At 38.1% G+C, this 22,718-nt stretch overlaps 1 protein-coding gene across 2 annotated transcripts; it reads left to right on the plus strand.

Annotated features, from left to right (window-relative positions):
• Nucleotides 1-1,827: 1,827 nt before the first annotated feature.
• LOC132840708 (flotillin-2a) lies at nt 1,828-22,064 on the plus strand. 2 transcript variants are annotated; one of them, XM_060862618.1, is made up of 11 exons: nt 1,828-2,020; nt 10,251-10,332; nt 12,887-12,977; nt 17,393-17,516; nt 17,834-17,952; nt 18,166-18,279; nt 18,368-18,487; nt 18,970-19,184; nt 19,303-19,486; nt 19,774-19,923; nt 20,209-22,064. In XM_060862618.1, the coding sequence occupies exons 1-11, from the start codon at nt 1,972-1,974 to the stop codon at nt 20,245-20,247; spliced, it is 1,287 nt and encodes a 428-aa protein (XP_060718601.1). In that variant the 5' UTR covers nt 1,828-1,971; the 3' UTR covers nt 20,248-22,064. The 2 variants fall into 2 exon arrangements, with proteins under 2 accessions (XP_060718601.1, XP_060718600.1); XM_060862617.1 differs by lacking the exon at nt 12,887-12,977 and adding an exon at nt 13,504-13,594 and having other exon boundaries at nt 1,829-2,020.
• Nucleotides 22,065-22,718: the final 654 nt, after the last annotated feature.

Raw genomic sequence — 22,718 nt, forward strand, 5'->3', positions numbered from 1 at the left:
GGATTTCGTCTATGCTTTTTGCAGATGATGTTGTCCTGTTGGCTTCCTCAAATCAGGACCTTCAGCGTGCACTGGGACGGTTTGCAGCCAAGTGTGAGGCGGCGGGGATGAGAATCAGCACCTCCAAATCCGAGGCCATGGTTCTCAACCGGAAAAGGGTGGCTTGCCCCCTTCAGGTTGGTGGAGAGCTCCTGCCTCAAGTGGAGGAGTTTAAGTATCTTGGGGTCTTGTTCACGAGTGAGGGAAGGATGGAGCGGGAGATCGACAGGCGGATCGGTGCATCTTCTGCAGTGATGCGGTCGATATACCGGTCTGTTGTGGTGAAGAAAGAGCTGAGCCGCAAGGCGAAGCTCTCTATTTACCAGTCGATCTACGTTCCTACCCTCACCTATGGTCATGAGCTTTGGGTCATGGCCGAAAGGACAAGATCCCGGATACAGGCGGCCGAAATGAGTTTCCTCCGCAGGGTGGCTGGGCGCTCCCTTAGAGACAGGGTGAGGAGCTCAGTCACCCGGGAGGAGCTCAGAGTAGAGCCGCTGCTCCTCAACATCGAGAGGAGTCAGCTAAGGTGGCTCGGGCATCTGTTCCGGATGCCTCCTGGACGCCTCCCTGGGGAGGTGTTCCGGGCATGCCCAACCGGGAAGAGGCCCCGGGGAAGACCTAGGACACGCTGGAGGGACTATGTCTCTCGGCTGGCCTGGGAACGCCTCGGTATTCCCCCGGAAGAGCTGGAGGAAGTGTCTGGGGAGAGGGAAGTCTGGGCGTCCCTGCTTAGACTGCTGCCCCCGCGACCCGGCCCCGGATAAGCGGTAGAAAATGGATGGATGGATGGAAGTATATCGATAAATAAATATTTGACTAAATTTATCTGTGAATTGTATTGAATTCAATTTTTTCTTTTTAGTAATTATTTATTTGTGTATATTTTTAAAAGCAACAGATATTATATTACAATAAGACAAGGCTAGAAATAAATACAACTTTGAAAAAAAAAAAGCATTTATGTGACAAAAATCAAAACTTATATAGTGGAAATTGTGAGGAAGAAGGTGGCAAGCCACATTTTGTATAAATGTAAAAATAAAAAAGCTTCCAGGGCTTCTACTATTATCTGCAAATTTGATTTAGACAATTACACTACACCATATTTGTGTGTGTGTGTGTGTGTGTGTGTATGTGTGTGTGTATGTATGTGAATTCTTTTTTATTTGTCTTTTATTTCTGTTATTTGTATTCTTTGTTTGTATTATGTAAATAATTTACCTGTGTATACTGATGGAATTTATGTATAATGCATTGCTATATCTCTCTTGTTGTTATTTATGTTCATATGCAATAAAAAAATAAATTAATTAGTATATTAATGAGTGTAAGAGACAATTGTGGCATGTTGCAACCCAGTGGGCGTGGCTTATTGGAATTACACTGCACCATATTTATGTGTGTTTGTGTTTGTGTGTGTGTGACTTCTTTTTAATTTTTCTGGCTATCTTTATGTTATTTGTATTCTTTGTTTGTATTATGTAAATCATTTATCTGTGCATACTGATGGAATTTATGTTTAATGCATTGCTATATCTCTCTTGTTATCTATGTTCATATGCAATAATATATATATATATATATATATATATATATATATATATATATATATATATATATATATATATATATATATTAATTAAATTATAAATCTCCCTCTCTCTCTCTCTCTCTCTATATATATATATAGAGAGAGAGAGAGAGAGAGAGAGAGAGCGAGTGAGTGAGTGAGTGTAATGGGCGTGGCTTGTTGCAAGCCAGTGGGCGTGGCTTATTGGAATCTCCTTGGGTGTATTCAGTGTACCGTACATTCCTACTCGCCAGATCAAATGTTGTGACTGTCAGGTCTCGCCATTTTTGACCAGAAGGCTCATTTTAAAACTGCACCGCTTTAACGAATCTCTGGATATTTTACCGAACGAAAACGCTATGGGAAACTGCCATACAGTCGGACCAAACGAAGCGTTGGTAGTCTCCGGTAAGACCTTTCGCATATTTCTTGCTAGCTGTTGCTTATAGCAACGTTGCTTAGCGCCTGTGAGTTTTAACCTCACCTCCGATGGGTAGCTAAGTTAGCTTCCAAAACCCACCGAAACACTGTCTAACCTCACTCATCGTATGTTAGATTGAAAATTACGCTTGTTGTATCTGTTTACGAGCTTTTATATGTATGTAAACAAAACGTTATTGTTCGTTATTTACTTCAGAGATTATAGTCTTGACAGCGCACGAGCGCAACGGACGAATTTAGCTACAGTAGCATGGCGTGTATATTACATACGTTATCGTAAACAACATGGCTGAATCCCAAATGACTCATCTCCTGTCCGTAAGCGTACATCGTTCGTGTCTTTATTTACTAGTATTATATTTGTAGTAGACTATTAAGTCCGTTATGGTGTGATTTAGTCTTCAGGCTTCACAACAATGCGCGCGCGCTGTGTTTGAAATATATAAAATAATAATAATGATAATAATAATTTTCTCATTACAGGCTTTGATTAGGGAATTTACAGGTTTATATTAGTTTTAGTTTGTTTTTGTCGACACGACCTGATAAAGTAGTATATCTGAATTGATACAGAGGTATAACATTTAAATGCATGTATGTGTGTAAAGATCTCGTGATCAGCATCTGTGAGGAATTAAAGATAATATTGAAACTGCTTAAGGAAGCGAGTTTACAGGTCATGTGATTGTAAACAGCTTGTTTAAGGATTGCAAAATCGAATCAAATCAAATCTTAGTTCGACATTTGTGAAACATATGTTTAACGTCCAGCAGTTTCACCCACTAGCACTTTACAATCTCTTTGGCTTCTTGATCTGTGAATTCAGAAACAGAATCAGAAAGATCTTTATTGCCAAGTATGTTTTCACATCCGAGGAATTTTTTTCTAGTACAGAAGCTTCACAGTGTAAACAGAATGGCATTGACAAGATATGAACACATATATAATATAGACAGTTGTATGTACAGTGGAAAAATGTGCAAACTGAAATATAAATGTGCAAATTGAAATAGAAATGTGCAAATTGAAATATAAATAAGTAAGTATGTGTTTTAAGTAAATAATGTAAGAATAGTGTTGTGTGTTCTGTGTATGTCAAGTGTTCATCCGATGGATTGCCTGAGGGAAGAAACATTCGCATTATTTCAATTCGCATTATTTCAATTGTTGTGTAAACGCTCAGTGTGTTCACTAGGATCATAAAATGACATGTTTTACAAACCAGTCCCTTAACCCAAGCTTAAATGAGGCAAGTCATGCATCTTTTAAAACAGCCCTTATTTTATTGTGTAAATAATTTAGTATGTCTAACCTATATTTCTGGCTCTGGCTACACATTGCATGGTTTCATCAGAAAGATGACTATCCTAACATCCTACCCTGGGGTTTCCTGTTCTAAGAATAGAAAACCTTCTAAATTTCATGTAATAAAAGTCTAAGGATAGTTGTTGACCTGAAACGTTTGAGCCAAATGTGTCCAATTTTGGAACATTTTCTGTAATATTTTATAATATTGTTGCAACCCATACAATTGCATTGGTAACCCATTAATGTTTCATTCTGTGAAGACAGAAATCTCTAAAAAGTATAAATTCTACAAATTAACAGCTTAACAGGTGTTTTTGTGATTTGGTTGCGGTTGTGTGAAACAAAAAAGCCTTAATTATTTATGGCTTGTCTTGAATGCAAATTTGAATTGAATCTGTTGATAATACGTTATACACAGTGGATAATCCAGGCTCAGTTAGGAGAAAAACATGTACATTAAAGTCTGACAAGCGTTAGCAACCTTTGTACAGGAATTTAAATAAAAGCGCCTGTGAAATGTTGGATCACCGTCTGTCATGGTAGTCTGATAATATATACCTGTAAACAGCTCTGATCAGACCTCCATTATTAACGATTTTTAATGGATAGCGGAATAAGAAAACCTGTCAGATGTCACTGTGGCTGTGATGAAACATGACATCATAAATAAAATTAAACTTTTCATGAGGTGTGTAAAATAATTTGACACCTCTACTTTAGGGAAGCATAAATATATATCTGCAAACCATATTAACTTTAAACTCTCATAGTAACTGTAAACATCATCATCTGTTTAGACTGAGCCAGTTTATCACAGACAAAAATAATTTGTTATTCAGGGAAAAACAATTCTAGTCTCTAACATCGTTTCATCATGTGGAGGGTTTCGGTTCTGATCTCGGTGCTAATCGCAGGCTATATATTGTGGTAAATAAACATTTTATATTAATATTGAGATGTTTTTCCATCTAAAATTTGACCATTAAATTTCATACACTTATTTTGGTTTTCCTGTGTGGAAATGTGTTTTAAGCTGGAAGGCTAAATATTTTTTGTCTTTCTCTTCTGTATTGTTTATTTTTCTTTGTGTGACCGGCCTTCATATATTTGAACATGTTTTAGAAACCATGTTTTTCAAGCGATGTTCAGAATCAGTATCAGAATCAGAATCAGTATCAGATCAGAATCAGTATCAGAATCAGTATCAGAATCAGAATCAGATTTATTGGCCAAGTGTGTTGACACACACAAGGAATTTGGTTCCAGCTGTTTGTGATGCTCAAAAGTACAGACATAAATAACACTATACTATACAAACTATACAAGACATTGCAGACGATGGGAGTGAACTGCCCGATGTTAAGCAGTTCTTCTCTAGTGTAAGTTATCACGGTAGGGTGACCAAACACACAGAAAGTAAACAAAAAAAGAAAGTACTGGAGAGAGTCGTGCCGAGTCTGCCATCCAAATAGTCATTTATATTTATTTATTTATTTATTTCCAGCTTCTGCTGTATACAATTTTAAACACAGGTAAATATAGCTTTATGACTTCTTATTACATGGCTCTTTATGAAGCTGTAAAACAAGTTTGAATATGCATTACATTAAAAGGCTTTGCTTGTCTTTTAGCCCATCATTTTGCTAAGGTGAATTAAGGCAGAAAGTGAAAGAAGTGTGAAAGGCAAACGGCAGCTGTGCTTTTTCCTAGTATGGTTTCAAAACAGGGCAATGCCCCATGCGTTAACACTGTGCACTCTGGTTAAGCAATGCCAGACCTGCCAGTCTTTACACAACCTTGCAAACGAGCTGGCTTTTTTTTTTCTCCCCACTTTGATCCATAATTTAATCTTGGCCGAATCCCACCCACCAGTTAGCTCTGTGCTATAATTCAACACCAGCCAGTCAAGGGGGATGAAGGCTAACAAACACGCATTATCCATCTTTCCATAAACATGAGCTCAAAGATGCCAGTGATTGGCTAGTGTCACTGTGATTGACAAGAGAAGACAGCCTGCCTTCTCTTCCACTCAGACAGCAAGGTCAGTTTTGCTCCCTTGGGTGTGGTATCATCGGGATCCGGATTCACAAGTAATCACAGAAATATACAGTCCTCTTTTTTCCTCTCCCATTAAAAATGTTGGAGTAAATTGATGTGAATCTGGAGTGATGGCTTATGTTTTTAGATGACTTTTATGCCTTCTCATCCTCCAACATTAAATGCATTATGTTTTCAGGTTGTCTGTCCATATCTTAAGAACGTGTGGTTTAATTTTTTTTAATATTAGATAAAAAATGTAAGCCCTTCTGGATAAGGGCGTCTGCCACAAGCCATGAATGTAATGTAAATGTAGTTTGCTTTATGTTCGCCTTACAGAAATGCTTAATGCTCAAGAATCCTAAGCCTGTTTTCTGTCTGTCTGTCTGTCTGTCCATTTGTCCAGCAAAGATTCTCATTAACACGAGAGGTTTAATGTTTGTAGTATGTTTATGGTATTTAGTTACCAGCAGATGAACAGAATGGGTTTTGGAGTCAATCCAAACATCTCAAGGTCACAGCAATGTCTGAAGTAAAATAAGAGAATTTCAGCTATACACGATAGTAACAAGAAGGACTAGATTAGTTGTCGAGTGTGAACTCATAGTATCATACTGCATTGTTAAATTAAAGAGCTCCTAGGAGCATTTGGAAGCAGTTGCTGGTCGGGTGATAAAATCTATAAGTGGGATAAACGCCACTGGCTGTCGTGGCAGTGTAATATTGTGCCCATCAAGTGAACACTCGCATATTGATATTGCTGTGCGTGACAACCTTTTCTTTGAATTTTGCTGTAAATGTTTTATAGGTTTCTAGTGTCTACATATTAACTAACTAACTATTAACTAAACTTGTGATTCTTGTGTAAAATGATACGCACACAGCATGTTGTTTGTTTCTCACAGACAGAGCATGCTCAGTTCGAGGATGTCAGGATTTTTACACCTTTTGGAATAAATTTGTTATTATTACTAAACCAGAACTATATTTTTTTGCTGAAGCGTATCCGTTATTAGCGATATAAAGCACGTGAAAATCAAGTTTAAAGATTGATGTGATTTTTAAACTGTATACTTAACTATAGCCAAGAATAGTAAGCAAGATAAAGCAACAATGCCAAACTAGCTGATTAAGTAGTGTATCTGTTCCATGGGCCAGTTAGCAGAGGTCAATTCTGAATGCAGGTTTTGTTGCAGTAACAGCTTTTATTGTTTTTCAGATCACTGACCATAGATGTATCTACAGTGCAGACTTTTCCGAAAGACTATAAACCCTATATAAAATCTTTACACAGCTCAAAGATCACCTAGATTGGTTTTTATTATAAGTTTATGCATTGACAGGATAATTTAATTTCTCTAAATATATTTTAGGATGGGGGCACGGTGGCTTAGTGGTTAGCACGTTCGCCTCACACCTCCAGGGTTGGGGGTTCGATTCCCGACTCCGCCTTGTGTGTGTGGAGTTTGCATGTTCTCCCCGTGCCTCGGGGGTTTCCTCTGGGTACTCCAGTTTCCTCCCCCGGTCCAAAGACATGCATGGTAGGTTGATTGGCATCTCTGGAAAATTGTCCGTAGTGTGTGATTGCGTGAGAGAATGAGAGTGTGTGTGTGTGTGTGTGCCCTGCGATGGGTTGGCACTCCGTCCAGGGTGTATCCTGCCTTGATGCCCCATAACGCCTGAGATAGGCACAGGCTCCCCGTGACCGGAGGTAGTTCGGATAAGCGGTAGAAAATGAATGAATGAATGAATGATTTTTCTGGATACAGAGTATATATTTTATATATTTATTTTATTGCAATTTTTTCTACCACATTTTCCTTCTATTCCCTATGTATCTTATTTTTATTTTTTTAACCTCAGTGTCCATTGCTTCATTTTCATGTCAGTCGTGTCACATTGCATACTGTTGTGTACGTGACAAATAAAATTTGAGTTTGAATTGCGTGCGAGAAATTTTTTGAAGACGTTTATAGGATTATGTTTGAAGTCAGAGCTATTTTGTAATAGTCTGCATATCCATGAGTAAAGTGCTATCCAGACTGGCACACTGCCAAAAAAAAACCCAAAAGATTTGTATTGATGGTAGGATAATGTTGCACCAAGTCATAACTGTATTTGTGTCTGTAAGTGTCTGTGTGGCCTCACGTACTTGGACAGCTGAGAATGTCTCAGTGGAAACTCTGCTAAAAGTGTGTTTGCATCAGAATGGATGTGTGTGTGTGCTTGTGTTTGTTTTAGAGAGTCAAAAATATAGCAATGTTTGTCAAACCATTGAAAACACTAAAGGAAATCTGGAAACTTGTTAAGACCTGTTAACAGAAGACAGAGGTGTACACTGCGGCTCCTTTCATATTTCAACACAATATATGAGCTGAACTGCTGGAATGTTCTGTGTTAAAGACTAGTAACTTGAGAAATACTCAATATGACTCAAGTCCAAGTCACAAGTCCTTAAGTGCATGCCACAAGTCCTAGTTATTACCAAGTACAGAATTGCAAAAGTTTGTCTTGGACATGCACTAAGCTGCCGTTATGCTTTAAAGGACAAAATAAAAAAACACATGGTTTTAATAGCACCTTTTTTGATTTCCAGAGTTTTTTCCGTTAAATGTGACGGTGCATTTAGCAGCAAAAGCCATGTTGCTATTCTCTAAAATGCAGTGTACAAGGTTTGGTTATTTTTTGTGTGTTTATTTCTAATATGGGACTAGTGAAAGGTGTCAACACAAACACATGGTTCTGTTTCACAGCTCGTACACACTCTGCTGTACCGAAACACTCACGTTTTTCAATCTCACTAGACGTCATCTAACATGAATAGTAATGAACGAACTTCCCCTAGAGGTCCGGACAGCTGAGTCACTGGCTATTTTCAAGCGGCGGTTGAAGACCTACTTATTCAGGAAACACTTCAACTAACACTTCTTTGCCTATCTTTTGCATTAAAAACAAAACAAAACAAAAAAACCTGACAATTTTTCATTGTAACTCTGAACAAATGTTTTAAACTCATCCTATCTTAAGTATGTAACCTAGTGAGCCAGCATTAATGTATTCAATGCTAGAGATTTAAGCACTTATGTATGTCGCTCTAGATAAGGGCGTCTGCCAAATGCTGTAAATGTAAATGTGATGGTTAATCAGAGCTACACAATTAATTGTGAATTAACTCGGTGTTTGTACAAGTTGTTAAACATTCAGTACTGTTTCTGTGTGCACCTATAATCAGCTTTCAAGCAAAAAAGATCAAGTATGTGCTATTAAATCTTTTTGTTTAGCTAACACTGACGTTAGGGGGTTATTGTTTAAATGAATAAATGTCAGGCTCAGGGTGTATACATGCGTAGCTAGCAGGCAAAGCTTCAGTGTGCAGCTCAGTGCTGGGTTTTGGAAATCAAAGCGTTAGAGTTACTAGTGGAGAAATTCTAGGAAAAGTCTTAGAAATTTGGGCGTTTCTTTTTAAAATGAAAGATAAGGTCCTGGTAAAGAGAAAAGTTATTCATAAAGCATCTTAAACCATAAAAGATCTCTCAAAATGTTTTAGAAGTAGTGATGAGGACTTTTAAGAGGCCTAAGTGTTTATCAGAGGAGAAAATGGCCAAAAGTTGAAGAGGGAGAAGAAATGTATTGTACACGATATCTAATAATGATAGTGAGTTAATAAAACGATACAGATTAGATCGAGTAGGGATTATTTTTGTGAGCGATCATATTCGAGATAACAGAGCCAAAATGCCATATTTATGTGAGTGCTCCCGAGCTCCTGAGGAACTATTGGGTAAGCACAAACTCTTGAGTTCACCCTGGACCCAACACTATATCCTATGGATATGTGTTTATCTGCACCATCGTTGGAAGATTACTTACATATACAAGGGACAAGCCGGCTTTGTTTACCAAATACCTAAGGAGCTGAGGAGGAAGTATCGTACTGAGGCTGCAGAGCTGGAGTGAAGGTTAAAACCAGGCTAATGGCTAAGCGGTGGAAGTACAACCCGTCTGTTTTGTCGATTTTTATGGGGAATATGAATTGTCTCTCTTGAATTTCCTTCATGATCAATAAAGTATCCATCCATCTAGTAATAGACCATATATTAAAAGCGCTCCTATTTATTTTATTGGACAACCAGTCACACCCTTCAAAAGAATGTGTCATACCTAGTAACGGGTTAAGCCCCGCCTCCTCTCTAAGATAAACAGATCTGTTGTAATTTCCTTACTCAGAGATTAGTCCTGAATCAGTTAGAAATGTTTACTGTATATTAGGAGCTCTCTCAGATCATTACTACAATCTTTAGGAATACAGGCAATAAACAAACCTAGATGGTGCTATATGATATATGTATCCTAAGGCCCACTCCTAAGCAATATATGAACACAACCGTAAACAGTTCGTGAATCATGTGACATTGTGTACCAGCACATGTCTGATTCTCACGAACAAAGTGTGGGAACACTACTTTCAGGCAGCTGCATGCTCACTTCTTTCCTTTTTGCACATTTGTGGCTTTACCTGTGGCTCCACTCGTGGCTTCAGATGTGAAGTTTGCAGATTAAAAAATCATGTTCCAGTAAGAACGTAAGGGACCATGAAGAAGGTTTCAGTGCTTGGGGCTTTCCTGTGCATTAACCTACATACAAATTAATATGCACGGTTCAAAGTGTTCCATCCTGACATCAGCATTTCAGCATATATTAAATAATTCTAGAATTTCCTCTATAACAGGGCTTCTTATACCGTGTAAAACATGCGCTTATTTCCACAGTGAGGTTTTCTGATTTGAATAACTGACTTCAGGTTATCCTACATAAAGTTTAGATTTGACTTGTCCCTGATGTGTTGCCGTAGGTGGTTGCTGTGGATCCGATAATAAGTCCTACACAGTCGGAGGATGGGTCTGGGCATGGTGGCTCCTCACAGACATTCAAAAGTAAGACTTATCTATTATTATTAGCTCTTTATATACATATAACGTCCCGCTTTATATCCCCAGTTTCTGCAAACTTCACTCCCATATGGAGGTGTTTTTAATGCTATCAGTAGCGTCTCACATAACACTGCTTGATACACTTGCATATTTTTATGGAGCTTCCTGGACAGCAGTGATTAAATAACCCCACAGAGTAATTACCAGGACATTATATTGATGAACCTCCCTCGTAAAATAGGATTAAGTGCTGTAGCTGACACGAAAGCAGAAGCACTTTGCTACCAAAGACTATTTCCTTAGGTATAGATAGTACAAGAGTGTAAACCTTTTTTCGGCGGTGATAGCAACCGTTAAACTAGAGTACGCAAATTCCACAGTTGCCGTCTTCATAGTTTGCAGCGATGTATTTAATTTAGCAGTAACGATACGAATATAAAGTACAACCTACACTTAACATAGCATTCTATATCTTACAGTATTATTGCCTGAATTTCTTTGTTGTTGTCTTTGTCTTTTTTTTTCTTTTTTTTTTTCTTCAGATTAGTGAGTGAAAGATGTTAAAAGGGATAAAGTTACATGCTGTAGTCCAGCTGTCAGCAAGAAGCATTTTTTTGTTTTTTCCCCCCCTGTATTATGGAAACACTGTGTGCCAGCGTTCAGGATTAAATAACACATCTATCAGTTCATGAAGAGTCAAAAGTAAAGGCCCACAAATAATTTGACTCCTACATGCGTGTATACACAGTTTGTCATGTGATGTTATATATAAACACACACACACACATGCACCAGCAGTGTTGGGGGGAAAACAAACACTGTTAATATTGTTGCAAGGTCTCATTAAGTTCAGCCTACTAGTTCTACACTCTAAGTAAAATTATTGTGGAATTACTATCAATATTAACAAGTTTTTTTTTAGTTTTAAATTGCATTGAAAAATATTTAAATATCCTGCTTCAAGTGTTAAGTATTTTTCACAGCATTCTGATGCCAGCTGCTTGATCATAACCCTGCTATTTGTTAGTTCCAAGCGAGCGGTTGAAACTAACAAATGCTGACTGACATGATTGTTGCTCCTAAATTTATGATGTTTTGATTTCTGATCTTTGGTGGTTCTCTAAATGTCACTCTACTGTATGTGCAACATGCTATAACCTGCTTTGCTCTGTGCTCAGTCTGTCGCTGGGATCCTAAGCTTGCTGCTTGGTTAAAAAAAAAGGGCTTTGTGCAATGGGGCACCATGCCAAAAATACTTCGGATGCTGTGTGTGCGTGTAAGGAGACCGTCGTTAGTAACTGAAAGGCACGCATGGAATTCCATACCAGATATTTGTGGGACTTCCCTTGTATATCTGTCACAGCGACTTCCCAGAAGGAGCATTACTGTGCATCTGATGAAGACATGCAAGATTCTGGATGATGAAAAGCTGAGCTTGTTCGTGGTTAAGAGGTCAGGGTGGTGTTCGAGAGTTCTTTCTCCCCTCCATCTTCCTGCCACGAAGCACAGCAATCAGCTTAATGGCGGCTGTTGATGTCACGCTAATCTAATTTGATGAAACTGAGGAGAAGCAGAGCCGGTGTTTGTGTTTTCAGAGTAGCAGATGTGCCTAGACTGGATTTTAGAGAAGCCGAGTTTTGTTTCATACATAAGGGTTAATCATGTTTTAACCATGATCATCTCTAATGGGTCAGGATATACTTTCCCCTGCTGCAAGCGTAGCCAGATGTTGTGTCTTATTCAACTGTACAAAGCCTCGAAGAATGAACTGAATGACCCCCCCTTCATCTGATAGCACGAAACAGAGCTGGCAGATGAGAAATCAGTGATGGGATGCAATTTGACATCGACACGGGCGTCCATAACCTGTCGTTTTTTTTTGCTTGCTGTTGGTGAGAGAATGTGCTTGTCAGATAAGAGATCTTAAGGAGCAACCCCAGCGAATTTAACATGCATAACAAACATGACCTCGAACTGTTATCTGTAGTTTCGATCATTTTCCGACGATAGAATAATCCGGCAAAACGTGTGGAGTTCAGCCTCGGACGTGACTCTGAATAGTGCAGAGGCTTTCACGTGCGTAAGGAAATACTTTGTTCACATCATATCATGCTGCCAGATTAATAATATTAATATTATAATTATTATTATAAACAAAGAAATTTTCTTAGCTTGATAATAAATTTCCAAGTGTGCGAGACCTCTTTATGCACTTGGATTAAGAATTGAGAGCACAATTGCAACAGGTGCATTTCTAAGTGTTTGAGGAAATTGTTGTGGAAATGAACAAAATGCATCTTTATGTAGGCAAAAAAAAAAGAGGCAACTCCCTGAAAATGTTTAACAGCCCGTGTAGCAGATGGTGTTTAAACGTGAGGGTAAAAAGTTAGCTGGATTTGCTCCTTCACTGAGACATACAGCACTTTTTCAATGGTCTAGCTTTAACCCATGATTAACTCCTGATACCCAGAACATGTTTTTCTTTAAAGCGGTGATAACATTCTGCTGTCCTGTTACCCCCTTTTCTCTTTTCCTCTCCGCTCACCTGCCTGCAAAGAATTTCTCTGGAAATAATAACCGTCCTGTGTCGCTGTGAGAATATCGAAACGTCGGAGGGCGTCCCCCTGGATGTGACCGGGGTAGCTCAGGTAATCCGATCCAGTCCATGCAAACAATTAAAAGAAGAAAACAGACAAACAAATGCACCGGATAGGACGACAACAGCAGGGCAGCTGGAGGCTAAATAAACAGTGGCAGCAGAAAGCTGGTCTGGAAATCTGTTTTCACATGCGCACATCTTTCTGCTTCGCCTGGTCTGGGCGTATACACACTATTACTTACACAGTGCTGCTTTTCTGGTTTTCATCTGTAGTGAAGGGGAAAGAGAGTCAGCTGTCACCAACACACTCTTTTTTTGCACTATCATGCATTAAGGATTCCATATGCACTGTCTAAAGGATCTATTTATTTACTGAATTAAACGCTGTATATTCACTTATCTATAAAGTCATACAGTGCACATGGATCACATATCTGGTGTGAATGCTTTTTTCCTGTGTATGTTTTCATGTCCTCCCTTTCTATTCTCCCCTTCTTTCTTCCTCAATTCCTTGCCGTAGACCATCAGCCCAATTTTTTTGGTTTTGTTCTTTCCTTTCTTTGCGTCTCCCGCAGGATAACACTAGAGATTATGACCCTGCAGCCCAAGTGTGAGGATGTTGAGACAGCGGAAGGGGTAGCGATTACAGTCACAGGGGTGGCACAGGTAAACCGAGAGCACCTCCACATTTTAACAGGCTTTCCCCACCCCCACCCCGCCTCTGTTTTGCCCTTTAACCTATCCAGTTTTCTAGCTCCAGTGCCAGACTTATTCACTCAAGCAACAACAACAAGCTGATCTCTTTCATTCTTGGTTTCTGTTTGAACAGCTGCTCAGTGTCTCATACTTCCCGACTAGATGAATGTAGAGTAAATTGGTCGGTTAAACCTTAATTAAAATTCACCAGCCACCGCCAAGCATGCAGCCTTTCTAGCCTGACGTAGAGCATGTGCATTATCCTAATTAACCGATCAACAGGTAAACTTTCTTTAAAGCATGATGGTTTACTGATGGTTATGAATTATAAATTAATGTGCACATCAGTTTAAAAAAGCCTTTCATTAAAAACATACCCATCACAGTGACACTCACATTCACTATATTTATAAAGCCATCGGTTTCTTACCGTAGCTAAAGGCTGGGATTTGGACCGGATTTCATAGTGGAGTCTTAATTATTTTAGTAAATATTTCAAGGGTGCTAGATATCTGAAATCTTGGGAATCAGCTTCAGGGCAAGAAAAGGAGCCATCTGTGCATTTTTATTTCTGTATTTTATTTGATTTATTTCTTTTATTCCTGTTAAGTCTTGGTGCATGCTTATTTATTTTACTGGAAGTTTTGCTGTACTGGAACCAGATTCTCAACCGACAACTAGTGCAGTTCTGCTTTTGCATCTCATTTGATTGTCAAAAAAAACCAGACACCTCACAAAGCTACACAAGTGCTTCCTCGCAAACGTCTTTTTATTGTTGCACACGACCTTGCGATATTTTAGGTGAATTGTAACGCAAAACAGAATTAACAACCAGTATATCTACTAGCAGCGATTACGGGATCCGAGCACTGTGATCGGCTACGCAGACATTACGACCGGACCCTTAACCCTAATTAGGACCAGGAGTAGCATAAAAAATGCGTAAATACAAGATGGCAGACCTTAAAACAATCATCCCCATAATGGTAAAGTAATGAAAGAAGGAAATTAGGTAAAGTAATGAAAGGAAACTATAAAGTGATGTTGCACTGAACAAGAATGATTCATATAGCCAACACATTTATCATCAGTTCCTTCTCTTTTTTCTTCCTGTCTCTTTATCCTGTAATATTGTTAGAAGGAGGAGCCAAGAAACAAGGAAGGGAAATGAGGAAACACACACAGGCTTTCTAACATACCCTAAGGCCACCGTGAATAAGTGGATCTAGGACAGGAAGTCCTTGTGTTAGAATTTGTTATCTTGCATATTTCACACACAGTAACCACACACAATAAGCCGTTGTTTCACTTGCATCCCAGACCCATGAGCCCTGCTAAAAAAGAGGATCAAAAATCTGATATTGTTTTCTGTTTCACGTATTTAATTTAACCTTTTTTTTTTTCTTCCCAGTTTCCTTTCATTACTTTTATTCATTTTGCTCTTTCATTGTGTTTGATCCTGTTGTGAGAATGATTGTGTTTGTACAGGATGGGCTGGAGCTTTGTGCTGTCACACATGCATGCAGCTGTGATTTGAATGTCTTCCTGAGCCGTGCTCCCCCTGTAGGTTAAAGTCGGTAGTGTAAACTCCTCTCCCCACCCCTGACCCCGGTTGGACCCGCAAGAATGAATGAACATAGAAGAAACTGAAATGACTCCCAATAAGACATTTTGAAAGACTTGCCGTATTTATTACTTTTTCAATTCCAATTTGGACCTTCGCTGTTTCACGACATGATTATCTGAGTCAAGCAAACTGGCAAATCATTTCAACACCATGAGTAATACTGGGAGTCATTTGGGATATCTGATCTTGCATGATGTTTCCACCACCCACTTTTGCACCATCAATCAAAAACGCTGCCCACTCTTTTCCACATTCACCTCGTAAGTGTAAGTGTACGGCTACAGGGTGCCGATCTGAGGTTATTACACAGCTTCTGTAATTACAAACTGGATCAGCTGGTCCCAGATCAGCACAAAAGGAAAAAGCTCCTGCCTGTAGCCTGTAATTTTTTTTTCAACACATACTTCTGATCTTTATCTCTCCAAAGAACCAGCTCACTCTCTTCCTGATTCACAGCAATGAAATTCAGTGTTTATACAAATTTAGCAGTTCAGTTCCAGTCTTTTTCTACAGAGTTTGTGTTTCTTACAGCAATTCGCTTCTCAGGATTTCATGTCTTGAGTATGTGTGGTTACCACAGACAAACGTTTTGAGGTTTCCTGTACTGAGAAAAGAACAGATGACCCATTTACTTCTCTCGTTACTCTTATTATGGAGGTTAAAAAGGGCAGTTGTTGAAACGTCTACAGTTGAACCATTTCTTGAATTCTTCAGTCATGCTAAATGTGTACGATGTCATTTTACAGAGAATTATTTTGAGAAACAGTTCAGCTCACTCGTGGTGTATGAAGGCATCAGCTTATTGTTCTTTCTACTCATCCCGCTCACAGATTTGAGTCCATTTTGATGCAGAGGTGTGGAAGATGCTAAAGTTATAAAACATGACAATGAAACTTATATAATTGAGGCAATTCTCCTCTGTATAAAATGCACATTCAAAGTCCACCAGCATTTTTCTCGAATAATAAAAGATTGTTGATGATGTGGATGGATGATTAAACTCCTGGCTTATAACATCTTATTTTGCAACACAGCAATGAGTAATATCTAACTTTATTTTGATTCCTACGTGCTTTCTTATTGCTCTTATTTGTTGAAATGCTGGCTTTATTTTGATTTTTGTTTTTTTCTTTTAAGAAGACTCAGGTTTCCATCTGTAATAACTCCTTGCTTTGGTTTTCGATTCTTAAGGACATTTCCGAGTATTTTTTATGTTAATCCAAGTACAGACATAAATGGAAAACATTTTGCATTTTAGCTGCAATTTCTAAACTATAAGCGTATCTATATAACCGTGCAAGCTCCTGTCACGAACAGACGTAGCTAATGTTAAGACGTAGCTTGATAGCTAACTGTCTCATGCTAAAGACAAACCAACTCAGGAACTTTATTCTTGTCCCCTGTTTGAGGACACTGGACACCACTGGTCAAAACACACCTTCTTGAAGAAATGTGCCAGTTATAAATTAAACCAGTATACACAAATTATACCTGATTCCATAACTGTTCATAGATGAAATGAGGAATGCAGAATAGCGTAATTTTTTTTTTTGTTCAAATGAGTTCAGAATGCTAAAGAATTAAGTTGGATCGCAGCACTTTTTGGGACACATTCAGGAGCATGGTGTAGGTTCATGGCACCATAAGAGGCACCAAGCTCAGCATCGTGGAAACACTTTTATATCAATGTTTTAAACCTTTTTTTTTTTTTTTTTTTTTTTTGAAGAAATTCAACAACTGCCCTTATAATTCCAAGTGGGTTTCAAGTTAGAAAAAAGGTTTTCTGTTTTTCCTCAATACAGGAAAACACCACTTGTCCATATTGAGTTTAAACGTAGATGTGTTGAGAACATGACTACACAGTTCTTCTTCACTTAGTCCTCAGTTTGGCTGAAAAACAAAGCGTGCACTTTATACATAGTGCTGATTTATATTTTTGTACACGGCTCGGGTTGGAAACGTTTAGAACAATTAATATTTCAGATGTTTTTTTAGAGTGTCTTTTATGTAAAATATCAAACTGTACACATGCAACAAGCCTCTGTTTTGTTAGTCTATCTTTTTTTTTGCTTGTGTGGTTATGAACAGAAACATGTCCTCGGCTATTTTTCCCCACGTGTCTGTGTACACAATGCTTTCAGGTCAAGGTAATGACCGACCATGAGCTACTGTCTCTTGCCTGCGAACAGTTCCTGGGTAAATCTGTGGTGGAAATTAAAGGTGTCATCCTGCAGACACTGGAAGGTCATCTGCGCTCCATTCTGGGTTAGTCAGAACTCTTGATATTACATGTTTTAATATCATTGTCATACTGAGACCAGCATTTTAAAGTGTATCACTACATACAGTGGATCACAATAACCTACTGAGACCAGCATTAGCACAAATGGTCATGTACATCAAAACACAGGCTTCAAAGTGGTGTATTGTGGTCTTAGAATCTTAAAGAGCATATCCTGCTGTCTAGATGGGAAAGACAGCCTTTCTTTCTCTCTCTTCCATTTATCTACCCTGTGATAGTGCATAAGAATTTTTTTTTTTAAGTCATGATGTCATGTCTGACCCCAGCCCTGTGTTTCTAGGCACTCTGACAGTGGAGCAGATTTACCAGGACCGAGATCAGTTTGCCAGCCTCGTGAGAGAGGTGGCAGCTCCTGATGTGGGTAGGATGGGTATTGAGATTCTCAGCTTCACTATTAAGGTGAGCAGCTTATAGCATGTTGTGTGATTATAAAGTATAGATTATAAAGAAATAAATGTGCTGCATTGAGATATTGGGATAAAAACACTACGAATGAAACAAAATGGAATGTAGTATATTTTGTATTTTGACTTTCAAAGCCACATGTGGCAGTGTACATATGTCATTTATGTGGGTATTGATTTTTTTTTGTGTATGTGTGGCAACTGATAGGATGTCTATGATAGAGTGGATTATCTGAGCTCATTGGGAAAGACCCAGACAGCGGCTGTGCAAAGAGACGCAGACATTGGTGTAGCGGAGGCAGAGAGAGATGCTGGAATCCGGGTACGTAAGTAGTAGTTCAAATCAATCGGTTTACATCGATTTTGTCTGTACGTCTGCTCACTTACGCTTCCTCTCTCCTTCTCTACAGGAAGCAGAATGCAAGAGGGAGATGATGGATATTAAGTTCCTGGCAGACACTAAAATGGCAGACTCAAAGAGAGAGCTGGAGATGCAGAAAGCTGCTTTCAACCAGGAAGTCAATACGAAGGTATTGATTTATTTTGATGAGTAGTTGGGTATCTGAAATTGGAAGATGTGCAATTTAACTCGACCGAATTAGCTAGCAACGAACTTAAAATGACTTATATTAGGGGCTTAAATTGTGCATTGTTTGAACTGTTCATGAATGAATAGAAAGTCTCATTTATGTGTTAATTATCAGCTAATTTGAGGAAAATTTAAGGCCTAAAAAATACGTCAAGAATTATGTACCATTACTAACATGTTAAATCAAAACTTAAATGATATGCGAAACAAGAAAGGTGTTGTGAATAAGCTTTGTGGTTGCTTTAGCCAGGCCTTCGGGTTATTTGATGTTGAAGCAGGGAATTCAGTGGGGAGACACAAGCTTAGCTTTTCCAGATGTAGTGAGATCAAAATCTCCACCACTGCTTTGCCAAGAGACCGTAATATTGAAAGTGCATCCATTATCTAAAGTGCATTCATTCCGCCTCTTGCTCCCTCTCCCAGAAAGCCGAGGCCCAGTTGGCCTATGAGCTGCAGGCAGCTAAGGAGCAGCAGAAGATCCGTTTAGAGGAGATTGAGATCGAAGTTGTGCAGAGAAAGAAACAGATCACCATTGAAGAAAATGAAATCCTCCGGACAGAGAAGGAGCTGATCGCCATGGTGAAGAGGCCTGCCGAGGCCGAGGCCTACAAGATGCAGCAGCTGGCTGAAGGACAAAAGTATGTAGAGAGCAAGAAAAAGTGAAGGAACATAGTTTCATAAAAAAGAAAGTCAGGCACTGTAATGTAGAAAATTGTCAAGGTGAAGTGCAAGATTCTTTATTTTTTTTTCTAACAGAGTGAAGAAGGTGCTGACAGCACAGGCTGAAGCTGAGAAGATCAAGAAGATTGGAGAAGCTGAAGCAGGTTCGATTGAAGCTGTGGGTAAAGCCGAAGCAGAGAAGATGAGGCTGAAAGCTGAAGCCTACCAGCAGTACGGAGCGGCAGCGAAAGTCGCACTGGTCCTAGAGGCACTGCCCAAGGTAAAGATGAATATATAAATGTAATGTGTAAGATGAATATTTAATCGGTTGTTATTGTTCTAGTCAGTATGACCTTGGAGTCTGATTTGTTTCTTTTATAATATGTGTAACTGGTTGTCATGTGGGAAGTTCAGCCGATCGAGTTTAATCAAAATAGCTGTAAAGAGAAGTGTTCCTCTGCTGTAGCTCTCCCAGGGTCCCTAGCTGAGGAAGACAAAATAAAAGTCTCAGAACTGTTCAGATTAGAATCAAACAGATTAACTAAGCAGTGAAATGACTCTGCACAGATTGCTGAAAAGGTGGCAGCTCCACTGGGTAAGACCAACGAGATCGTCATTCTGAGCGGCGATAACAGTCGCGTGACTGGTGAAGTGAACCGTCTGTTGGCCGAACTGCCGGTTACAGTTAACGCCCTCACAGGAGTCGACCTGACAAAGGTAAGCATCATGGGACATGTATATTGCATATCAGTGCAAAACTAATAAGTAATGAATTCTGTTACATTTTCAGTAACCTAATACAACGAACTTAGGGGGGGTGTACATTTATAAAAGTGGGAAAAGTTCAAAATCCTTTTTTTTTTTTTTATTCTTTTATGCATTTTATTTGTATTATCGGTCACTTTACCATGTTTGAACTGTTTCAAGTTAAAACTATTTAGATGTTTGAATTGGACAGAGGGCCACAAACAAGTCATTAACAGACTGTTTTTCCTTTTGCAGATTCCTTTGTTGCAGAAAATGACCACTCCTCATGCATGAAGATTCTTGACCTCTTTGGCCTTTTAGTCACAGTTTAAAAACTCTTTAATGCCTTACCAGGATATTCGGTCCTGGCTGAAAAGGAGAGGTGTTATTTTATCCCTAGTGCCACCTTTGTTTAGGAACAGACTGTGTCCATTGTTTCTCTCTTTTTGTATGTTCCTATGGTGTTCTTTATCCTATTTAACATGTTTTATAAATCCAGCTAAATGATTAGTATACAGCAGTTCTGAAACGGTTAATTTGAGCAAAACATAGGAGAGCGTTTATCCTATTTGAATTGGGCCACGAGTTAATGAGAGCATAATAGCTGGCTTTGTTTTGTTTTGTTTTGTTTTTATTTTTCAGTTTACACTAAAAAACGATGAACCTCGGCTGTTACACTAACATCGATTCAATCAAACTGCATCAGGTTCATTCAGGTGTGAAGACACCAGGTTTATTTTTGTTCAGCTGTTTAAAAACACGCATAATCAGTTTACTATACAAATGCAACATTATGCATCCGTAACAATTCACCATATCGTCCAGCATCAAATTCCACATTTATTTTTTTGTAAATGTTATGTAAGTTGATGTCGCTTGAGATCACGTGTTTGTATAACAGATGTTTACTTACCAAACTGTAGTTTCATCAACAGTTAATCACCAAATGCCTAAATTAGCTTTAGCCAGAGTACATCCACCTACATGTCGGTAGGAAAATGAAGCAGTCTTTCGTATTTTTTTTAATGAGATTGGATTGTATTAGTGCTTTGTGTTGTTTCACACTTTATAATATTTTATATGTAGGCGTTCTTACATTTTTTTTTGTGTGTGTATTTTTGTGTTTAACGTCAGCGTAAAAACAAGGCTAAGACAGACGTGTGTATAAAATTTGTCATATATGTTTTTTTGTGTTAAAGGTAAATGTTAGCTGTTTCTGTCTGCTGCTCCGGTTGTCCAGGGCTTTAATGTTAAAATCAGATATATAGTGCATTTAAAAAGCTTTGAAATTAAACCAATACAAATTCTGTATTGTGAAATTTAAGGGAAATACACGGCTTTATGTGTGCACAGTAGTGTAAAGGTTCGGTCACAGCTCGAATGGGACCATAACAGCTCACTGTTCTGTTTTTTTCTTCAAGTTAATGAATAGCTGAAGCAGATAGTCAGTGTTTTAAGAGACTTAAAGGATAATGGACTAACATGGTCTAAAAGGCTTTAAAGTTTCATTTTGTAGCTTGACTATTCTGCAAAGGTTTGGCTGGTACATGTTCAATTTTAGATACAAGAAAAAAAGTTTTTTATTTATGTCAGTACAATACATTTATTTTGAAGCTATGAGAAATTAATTAACGAATATAAATTGAAACCTGTTAAAAAAAAAGTCTATTTTTTTCTCTTCTTCTGGAAAGTGTTTTGGATGATTGTCTTTATCAGTTTAAACATTTATATTTCGACCAACTATTTCAGGTATTTCTAATCTTTGCTTATTTTTTTTTTATGAATACTAGGGAAATGTAACAATACATATAAATAGATGACGATTCTAGCTGCGTCTGCGACATATAAAAGGCTGAATAAAGAGCGATGGGAGACTATGCAATATTTTTGTAACAATCAGCGTGCTGCCTTGTTCAACACAACTCGTGATTGAATGCTTTTCCACTTCCTTATAATTTGTCGTATCTTGAGCGAGTCATATTTAGCTAACCCTAAGATGAGAAAATGTGAAATGCCTTTCACTACTGTATACTTATACCTCACGCATATTCATATTAAAAAAGTCAGTACAACAATTTATGTAGAAACTCAAATAAAATGCTTGACAGAAACTTTGTCTTTATATCTATATAACGTGTGTGTATATATATATATATATATATATATATATATATATATATATATATATATATATATATATATATATATATATGTATATATACGTATATATATATACGTATATATACATGTGTGTGTATATATATATATATATGTGTGTATATATGTGTATATATATATATATATATATATATATATATATATATATATATATATATGTGTATATATATATTTTATATATTTATAATTTTCCACCAGAAGCCATCCTTACATTTACATTACATTTACATTTAGCAGATGCCCTTATACAGAGCGACTTACATTTATCTCATTTATACAACTGAGCAACTGAGGATTAAGGACCTGGGATTTGAACTCACAACCTTCCGATTAATAGTCCAACACTAACCACTGAGCTACCACATCCAATTTAACCCGGGTTTGGGACCAGCACTGGGACCAGTTAACCCCTCAGCAGCTGGTTGTTTATGTTTCTCCTTAATCCCTCCGCTGAATAGCGCTGAACCCTAAAAAATACTTAACAGAAGTTTTGTGTGAATCATTTCTCATAAATAAAATGTGTTATAATTTGTCCTTAACCACTGGCCTCATCAATTTTTGTGTGCTTTTTTTTCTCCACCATTGAT

The sequence above is a fragment of the Tachysurus vachellii genome, chromosome 26 (assembly GCF_030014155.1).
Source record: "Tachysurus vachellii isolate PV-2020 chromosome 26, HZAU_Pvac_v1, whole genome shotgun sequence".
NCBI classification, from domain to species: Eukaryota; Metazoa; Chordata; class Actinopteri; order Siluriformes; family Bagridae; genus Tachysurus; species Tachysurus vachellii.